Source organism: Penaeus chinensis, chromosome 1, assembly GCF_019202785.1.
Source record: "Penaeus chinensis breed Huanghai No. 1 chromosome 1, ASM1920278v2, whole genome shotgun sequence".
In the NCBI taxonomy this organism is placed as follows: domain Eukaryota; kingdom Metazoa; phylum Arthropoda; class Malacostraca; order Decapoda; family Penaeidae; genus Penaeus; species Penaeus chinensis.
In genome coordinates this window covers 27,571,185-27,581,184 of record NC_061819.1, presented here as the reverse complement: position 1 = coordinate 27,581,184, position 10,000 = coordinate 27,571,185, and the positions used below count along the sequence as shown (strand labels likewise).

The following is a 10,000-nucleotide window of genomic DNA, read 5'->3' as shown; positions in this document are numbered from 1 at the left end:
GAAATTAAGTGCTAATAGATTTGCAAAGACTAAGAATTCGTAAGCAGTTTAGAGCATATAATTAATGGAGGTTGTCAACACATCAGGCAGAGTATACCACCTTAATCATTAGTCATTGTAAATCTGGCTGAATATAGTGATGCTAGATTTGCAGTATGAGATAAGTGCCTGATCTAAAGCAACACATTTTTTTCTTAATATAATTTCTTTGTGCCAAAGAATGTAAAGTGATATAAGTCTAATGATTAATGAGTAAATAATTGTAAATCTGCGAGTAAAGAAAGATGGGTTATATTAATCTATGAAAGGTAATGTGTGGTCTGCATATAGATCTGTTGCAAACGTATCATACATAAATATATTATGTAACGAAGTACTCAACAACAATGATTCAAAGTATAGACATACTCTTTCTTCTCTCTCTCTCTCTCTCTCTCTCTCTCTCTCTCTCTCTCTCTCTCTCTCTCTCTCTCTCTCTCTCTCTCTCTCTCTCTCTCTCTCTCACTCTCTCACTCTCTCCCTCCCTCTCTCCCCCCCCCCCCCCTCTCTCTCTCTCTCTCTCTCTCTCTCTCTCTCTCTCTCTCTCTCTCTCTCTCTCTCTCTCTCTCTCTCTCTCTCTCTCTCTCTCTCTCTCTCTCTCCTTGATTCTCTCTCCCTCTCTTTCCCTCTCTTTCCCTCTCTTTCCCTCTCTTTCCCTCTCTTTCCTTCTCTTACCCTCTCTCTCCTCTCCTTTTTTCTCTCTCTCCTATCTTTCTCCTACTCTATCTATATACATATATATATGTGTATATATGTGTGTATATATATATATATATATATATATATATATATTTATCTCTCTTAAACGATATATATCGTTTCCTTATAGTATAAATACCACAGATCATATCGGCAGTAATGATAGTGATGAAATGACCTTATGAAACTAGTTGAGAATATATCATTCCATCTTAAGATATTTGTAAAAGACCATAAGACTGTAACCATATAAAACTACATTATTAGAATATAACTTAACCGCATGAAGAGATTCTGAGTATTAAAGACAAAATAAAAACAGAAAACACTTGTCCTATGTAAAAAGTTATATAACTTTGATTTCTGTGTACTCTTAAGACATTTCCTGGCTATGCAGTTTGCACTCAGTAGAACGGAAGAACAATCAAATAAACTGTAACTTTTTCACCTCTCCAAGTATATGAGATGAATAACTGTGTGAGTTACCTGTAAAAACGGTAGTGCAGTTTATAATCTTGTATGTTGCTCCTCGGTGTGTCTAATATTATAGAAAAAATCGGCTTTTGAAAGGGGTCCCTTACTTGAACATTTGGTGAGTGATTCCCTAACGCATTTGCTTTCCATAATAATTTGGTGAATTCACCATATGAGCTCATTTTAAATATGTCGAGTTTCTTGCTTTCATGTTATAAAGAAACAGTGGACTGAACAACTGATAAGAAAAAATCGACTCAAGATGATTTTATGACTTACATTACCGATTAAAGTTCATTGATGTCACTTGAGTATTTTCCACATGTATAAATATATATGTATATATATTTCAGTTCAACATATTCAGTAAAATTGCGCGAAGAGAAAATTTTACATATTACTCATGGACACACCTTGGACCAAGACAATGTTACATGCCTTTTACCTATGATTGAGTATTTGCTCCTCACTATTAAGTTTGCAAATTCCTTGTGTCACTTGGCTCTTGGGGTCATGTTGATATGTTTACCTGTTACAGATGTCAAATTATAGACGATTTTTGATATTACATTTTTATTTTATTCCTATAAAACCGACGAAGAGTTCCAACATTACATAAAGTTGAGATCAGTTAGATTCGTATATGATTTTAATAATAATTGATCTGTGTTCAGTGCTCAATACTGTCTGTATACAAATTACCGATATATATGAAAGGTGTCCTCGGTAACTAAAGCAGTATCCCTGAAATATTTCGGTTTCGGAACTATTGCATAAAAAACAAACTTGAGAAAATATTGAAATATATATCAAATATTATATACCACACTAGCGTTATCCAGCATATTCATAAATTGTATTTCGTCAGGGAAGAAATCGAACGTACAGTGTTATCAAATTCCAGTATACTACTGACTTATTTTGCAATTAGAATGTACTTTATCAGTCATTTTCCTATTATGAAAAGTATATTTTGCAATTCATTTTCACATTTGTATACCCACGTGTACAGAATAGCTCAAATAACATGCGCATGTAGAATCCAGTAAGTTTTCCATGTACATAGTTGTGTACCTTTTCCCTTATTCAGACTAGTAGATTCTGGATCTCTTGCTTGTTACTGATGTAATGTTTACGTTATTCAGCAAAAAGGTGCTAGAGTCTGCTTCAAAATGCATGGAAATACTCCAAGAACTATGGGAAGTTTTCATGCAAGGGATTGCCCATCTGAATTTGATAATAATGTGCACAAGTTGAAAACGATCCCCACAATGAAGAGCGAGACTTCCCTAAGCAACCATACTGGCTAAAGATAAATGTCTATAGAAATGCCACATGGAAAGTCTGGACACGATTAACACATATTTGAAATTATTTACCATTTGCTGAAAAATCTCTAAAAGGCTTATTTCATTGGCCGTTACTTATTAAAGATATGATAGGAAAGTTCGTAATGATAACGAATATTTAAAGCAAATTAAACAAACTGGATGCAAATCAATATTTATACCTTACTTGGTTTAGTTTATAAGTAAGATATTGTAAGTGTAAACAGACTACATTAGCTAATGCAGTGTTTCGAATATAGTAGGAACGAATAAACATGGAATGTAACATTGTGATGAAACTGAGGAGAATTGAAAAGAAAAATGTATTCTAAAAATATTTACCCTACAACTTATTTCAGAATTCGTGCTAGGTAAAGAGAAGCATATTCTTCCCCATTGAAATGGTATTAGCTATATTGAAAGTTAGCATTTTTAGTATGAAAATACATTACTCTGTTTTCTAAATGGTACCTTTGTAAGTTTGGGTCTTTGACCCAAATTATTTATGGCAGTAACACGAAATTGTCACGCGATCAACTTTTTACTCAACTGCTGCAGAGAAGCGTGGCTATTGTCATGAAAAATGCAGAGCACCTCTTCCCACTCGGTTGTTGCGACTCACATTGCTCATTTGTACAAGGTCACGACCTCGAGGACAGGACAAAGAAAGCTAGAAAACGGTCATGATATGAGCGACAATGATAGAGGAGGAAAGAGACCAGAGGTGTCATTCACATACATAAAATGTATTTTTTTACTTCAAAAGGCAGATTTTCTGTAATTTCGAACATCATCCATACACGTTGTTTCAAAATCACGAAAGAGGGACAACGAAAATAATAAAGAAAATACTAAATCTGAATGAACTACAGCATAGACGAGTAGGGATGAGTGCTGTGGTTCCTTAATGGCAGTACACAGCAATCACCCGATCGGTTCGTCACCGCCTTGATCCTCTCGTCGGCCACGGACTTTGATAGGAACAAGGAGGGAACTCCAGGACAACTCATGGGCGACAGAGACGAGATCTGCCAGGCAACGCTTGGTAAATGATACGTAGGATGTTCATTATCTTGCCTCCTGCATTTGCATCAAACGAGTGCAGAAAAGCGAGCGACGAGGCATAGAAGTAAATTTAGGAACCTTAAGGGACCTTTTCTAAATAAAACCTCCCTCTCACCTCACAAACTTTCTCTGCCGGGTGGAAACGGAGGTAAACTTGGCTTTAGCCTTCCCCTGAATGCAGCCACATTGGATGTGGTAGTAGCTGTTCATGTGCAATTCTCTGACGAATGCAGGGCTTATAGTGTGGTCCCTCCCCACCATACCCTTCACGCTTGGCCACAAAAACCGGATGAGGGGCGAGAGACCGAGGTAACGTCCAGTACAAGATGAAGGATGAGCGCATGTAAGCGGCCAGCTGAGAGACCCTGAGTCCATATTGTCAGGATAACCAGAAACAAAGCTCAGTAGAAGACGATTATCGAGAAACCTGGAACAGGAGAGGAAGTTCAGCATCTTGTAGGGGTGAACCTTCTCCCTAGGTACTACTGTCTGCAGACGGAAGGCCGGATAAACTGAGGTCTGAGATTCAGAGAAAATCTCAGGGCACTGAAGAGGAGTTTCGATCACTATGAGGGGTGCCAGGGATGTTCCACCCGGCAGAGAAAGTTTGTGAGGTGAGAGGGAGGTTTTATTTAGAAAAGGTCCCTTAAGGTTCCTAAATTTACTTCTATGCCTCGTCGCTCGCTTTTCTGCACTCGTTTGATGCAAATGCAGGAGGCAAGATAATGAACATCCTACGTATCATTTACCAAGCGTTGCCTGGCAGACCTCGTCTCTGTCGCCCATGAGTTGTCCTGGAGTTCCCTCCTTGTTCCTATCAAAGTCCGTGGCCGACGAGAGGATCAAGGCGGGGACGAACCGATCGGGTGATTACTGTGTACTGCCATTAAGGAACCACAGGACTCATCGAAGAGTATGGAAGAGCTATGAGGGAAACAACACAATTATGACAGGTCTGCTCTAAGTTGAAGGTCTGTAAATATCTGGTGGTCCATCGAGGACTGGTAACCCCAGGGAAAAGTCCTGCTATGGTACCTCCAAATCCTGTGAAAAAACACGTAGCACTGCTTCGAGGGGCTACCGTGGTCTAGACAAGGTCCTAAGTGACAGGCAAGGATCACAGGCACTATGGTAAATACCTTTGACGCCAGGAACAGAGGCAGTCCTTTGTCCGAAGGAAACTCCAAGGCAAGTTCCAACAAAGGATAGCCCCATTTTAGGATAAATTGTGGTGCCATCATGAGTGGAAAATTATGAAGAATAATGGGGTACATAGAACCCGACATGGATAGAGGAAGGAGAGGCATGGGGAAAAAACAAGACCCAGACGAGGAAGAAAGCATACAATGGATCCAGACAAGGAAGGATGCACACCAAACAAGAATCATTGAAAGGGTGAGGGGCTATAATATAAAATACATTTTTTTTTTCATCTCATTTGATGCGCTCTTCCTTCTCGTGTATATATGCATTTCTGTGCAGATGATTAAATGATGTCATTCTGACATAAATTTTCAACTCATAGGCCTCAGCGTACAGAAGTGTCAGTTACATAAATATGTTATAATTGTCCTGTGTCATGAAAGTCATAAACCCTACATTTCATTGGGCGGTGAGCTAGTCTGTGTGTGATAAAAGGCTATTTTGTCTAAGATGTTGATAAAATGGTAAAACAACTATAAACTATACATAAGTGAGATGATACAGCAGGATCAAAATCCTCCTGGATTGCATCTCTAGGTCTGACGTGAACCAGGAGAGGAGGCTTTAGAAGAGGAAGAGGGAGAAACAATACAGTACAAGAAGGGCAAGCGAGGACGTCTTAATAGGAACGAAAGCAGGCCAAGCACGGCGAAGGGCCGGGCGAACTACGGGAACTTTGGCTGGCAGAAGGGGCGAGTCTAAGGATGCTAGACAACCTTTTTTCTTTTTTTTCTTTTTGTTTTAGACCGTTTTCTTTAGACTACTCAAACATATGGAACCCTTGTCCTCCAATTTTGGGAGGAGGTTCATCTAAAAGCTATTTAAAATTCTGAAGAAAAATGAAGGAAGTAATCACGTTGATTTCCTTAAGCCATCTCAGTTAGTAACTTGGTCCTTATTATTTGTTAAATTTTACTTTCGTTTCTCATAAAAAGAAGACGGAGGTTTTTGGACTCCCATTAGTAGACCCACAAAATATATGTAAAAAAATGCAATACATGCAATATAAAATCGAAGAAATTAATTTGTGCTTATGGCGGTTTCATTACTTTTTCCTATCCCGGAACGCGCGCGCGTGTGTGTGTGTGTGTGTGTGTGTGTTTGTGTATGTTTGTGTGTGTGTGCGTGTGTGCGTGTGCGTTTATGCGTGTGTGTGTGTGCGTTTATGCGGGTATGTGTGTGTGTGTGCGTTTATGCGGGTATGTGTGTGTGTGTGTGTGTGTGTGTGTGTGTGTGTGTGTGTGTGTGTGTGTGTGTGTTCGCGCGCATATGTGTGTGCGTGTGCGTGTATGTGTGTGTGTGTGTGTGTGTGTGTATGTGTATGTGTGTGTGTGTGTGTGTGTGTGTGTGTATGTGTATGTGTGTGTGTGTGTGTGTGTATGTGTGTGTGTGCGCGCGCACGCGCGCGCGCGCGTGTGTATATATATATATATAATCATTATACGTAAACCGGGTCGAGTGTAAAGAAAAAAGTTAGACATTTCATAAGGAGCAATATTTATAGTCAAAAACTGCTTCCTATAGTGAATATATCATATTTCAGCAGGTGAATATACTGAACTGAGAAGCAATCTGTAAGCAAATATTTCATAATTATACGTGTTATGATATATTACGGAAAAAAATTGTATTTGCCGTATTCCAAAGTTATGAAAGAGGAGGAAATGTTACTCAATCTAAAACTCTATTTCAATAATTGTTCTTTTGCTAAAAATCAGATCATGAAAGTTAGGCTCTCGACTAATTACCGACACAAAATCTTTCGAAATAAATGAAAAATACAGTAATTACATGATAGATAGAAAAGGCCGTCTGTCTGTTTCGCAACACGACCCTCACTTGTCTTTGTGTTTACATCAGACGACCACAACTTGCGGAGTCCAGCAACTTATGTAAAAATTGCTCCCTTTTTATGCTGTTTTAACACATCACACCACTTCTTAGAGATGTTCAGTACGTCGAGCAATTTGCTACAGAACCAGGTGGGATTAAGTCGTACTTGATAGTTTTCGATAAATGTGAAACAGGGATTTGTGAGGGTAAATATGATAAGCACGAGATGAGATTTCTTCATCGCAAACGTAATTTTGTTCAATTTTTTGTATGTAGTGTGTCAGTGTTCATTTCATAGGATTATGAATCTGATGTTATTGGTTGATTAGTCTTGTTCTTGCCCTCTGTCTTTTTAAGGAAAACTACTTCTATCTTCATAATTTCTGTCAAGAAATGCCATTGCAGAGGGGTATCTGATCTTATCAAGTTCAAGCACCTCTAAAGAAAGAAAGGTATATTTTAGTAAGTGATGCCAAAGCTAAATAGTCAGTGGAATCTGCTTATTGACAAATTTTATATCTTTGAGATTTCCATTACCAGGTAAAAGAAAATAAGGTATACAGTATATAGTATAAACTTAGGGGATAAACACATGTTGTTTTATATATATTCTAACATATATATATGAGTATAAATATGTATATATATTTATATATATGTATTTATATTCATATATATATATATTCATTTACATGTATTTATATTCAAATAGATATAAATATATATATAAATATAGATATATATATTTATATTCATATACATATATATACATATACATACATATACATACATATATATATATATATATATATATATATATTTATATTTGTATATAAATTTATATATATATTTATATATACACACATATATATATATATATATATATATATATATATATATATCTATGATATATCTATATATCTATATATAATACATACATATATATATATATATTTATATATATTTATATATATTTATATATATTTATATATATATATTCTAATATTTTAAGGTGTAATTAACTGCATGAGAGTTTTATAAAAAATGGTACAAGGTATACTGCAAAAATATTTAAATCTCTACAGGGTTAATTAGAAAGGGGTTTGGGGGCAAACCTCCCGGGTCAGGAAGGCTTCTGGTTCATATGGTGATCTTTGTGGTAATTTGTACAGTCAGAACAGGATTGATATGCATGTTAGTTTGAGTTGTTGTTTTTTTTGTAATTTTTTATGACTATTTATTTTATTATGACAATCAAGTCATCCTGGACAATATTTATATCATTATATTCTTGTTTGATGAGAACAAATCTCATGATTATTCCATCACAGTCACTGCTGACCTATTTGATGTGGCAGTCCAAATAATAGGGAAAATTAGAGGGTAAAACAGGCTGAAATAAGAAGGATACAGAAAAAAAAATGTACAAAGCCAGCACAAAAAGCATTGAAAAATGACTAATGAACCTCTATGAATGTACCCACCATCTTTGAAAGTCTATAGACCAACACGTAAACTTTTTAAAAACTCTACAGGAATCCAACCCATCTTTCAGTCAAATCCATGGGATTTCAGACCATCCACATCCAATAAATAACTAATAAACCATCCTAATCTAACCCTGTGGGATTTATACAATTTGCTCGATATACTCCCTATCCAAGGGGCCCTTTCCCTTGGACACCCATAGGATTTATACAACATGCTTTATATAGTCCCTACCAGGGGGCTCCACCCTGCTGGACTCCAAGGGTGAATGACCCAAAATGGATGTGTAGATATAATTTTGCTAAATCAAATAGATTTTCAATATTTTCTGGGTATGAATTAAAGTTCAATGTATTTGCTTCTACAAATAATTTGCTCACTGAAAATCACATACTTTTTATATAGCAAAACACCAAACTTTTCTTTGCTTCCATCTACTGCTTGGCTTCTAATCACTTCTTATTGCATTTGAGGCACTTGGTGGGCTCAATTATCAAGCTGTTATAGTTCCTAATGTCTGTTCTGTAGAACATCTTTCACCAGTGTTTGTCAAAGAATGGAGTCTCCTAACTCAAAATTTCTGGTGGCAAAAAGAAACATGTGCAGAAGGTTATTGTAAAGAATAGCTTAATTAACTGTTATAACATTAACCCAGTGCCACCAGGGAAAAAGAATAAAAAATGGGAAAAATGCTGTGCTAATTTTTTATATTTTTGTGAAACATCTCTGCACATAGATGGCTCTGCTTGTGCTTAGCCACAAAGGAGTCAATTAGTAAACCTTGTGACCATACCTAATTTCTCCTTTCCTTGAATTGGTGGGGAAAACATATTCTTTATTAATGCTATGAGTATTGATGGTGTTATTTTTATTATAAATAATCACTGTAATGTTATAAACATTAGTAACAGCAAAATAAGATAATTTTTTGTAAATAAAGGAAAAGGGTAAACGGGCAAGACAGGCAGTACTCGTAATTGGCTCATTGGTGACTTAGTACAAGTACAGCCATCGATGTGTAAAAACAATTTAACAAGTAAACTCACAGTGGGCATGGCATGTACATACATGCCATGCCTGTCGGCATTGGGTTAAAGAAGTATAATGAAAATAAAACGATGCATTAAATATGTGATATCGGAAAAGCAAACATTAATAATTACAAAATAATTATTTTCACAAGTGTCTACTAATACATGGGCTTCTTGACAGATTGCACTAATGAATATGCAGTCATACTAGTGTTTATTGTTGCAATGTAACCATGGTGAGGGATTTAGAAAGCAATAGGTTGATCTTCTCTCTTCTCTGTCATGCAACTTCTTTAGTTTTGCACACCTTTTGCCATAGGTGAAAAATATCTGTTTTCATCAAGGAAACCATTCCATAAACTTTTTTTTACTGGAATCTTGATTGTCCACTTTTTTTTCTATTTTTACTGTATAAATTTATAAAAATATAAGTTTTCTACATTTTAAGAAGTTCACTTTAAGGTCCAGTTCATCTCACTTGAGCTATGCAGTTATGTGAATCTATAAGCTGCTATGAAAATTTTATCATATAAGGAGCTAGTCTCATCTCTTTTTAGTGAAATGTAGGTATAGGAAGCTCTGTTGAATTAGACAATGCATTGAAAAGCTATTTCTAAAATGCTTGTTTTTTTTTTTTTCCTGCTGTGAAGATGCATTTGACAAGTTGGTGAGGATGATAATTTTATATATGATAGGTTGGTGATAATAATCATCTCAAATACAGTTGTGATATTTAAGATGTATTCAATTACTTATCCTCAACCTGTCAAGTACAACTTTGCCTAGATGAAAAAAATAAGTTTAGACACTGTGTTTACTATGTCCTAAATGAAGTGTACT

General features: G+C 36.0%; 1 protein-coding gene across 1 annotated transcript in view; it reads left to right on the top strand.

The window, feature by feature from the left end:
- The first annotated feature begins 6,663 nt into the window (after nucleotides 1-6,663).
- Nucleotides 6,664-10,000, top strand: part of LOC125025486 (ATP-dependent zinc metalloprotease YME1L-like) — a 21,655-nt gene continuing 18,318 nt past the window's right edge. Inside the window, exon 1 of the mRNA XM_047613503.1 lies at nucleotides 6,664-6,790. Coding sequence (XP_047469459.1) covers nucleotides 6,755-6,790 — 36 coding nt within the window. The 5' untranslated portion in view covers nucleotides 6,664-6,754. The remainder of the gene's footprint in view (nucleotides 6,791-10,000) is intronic.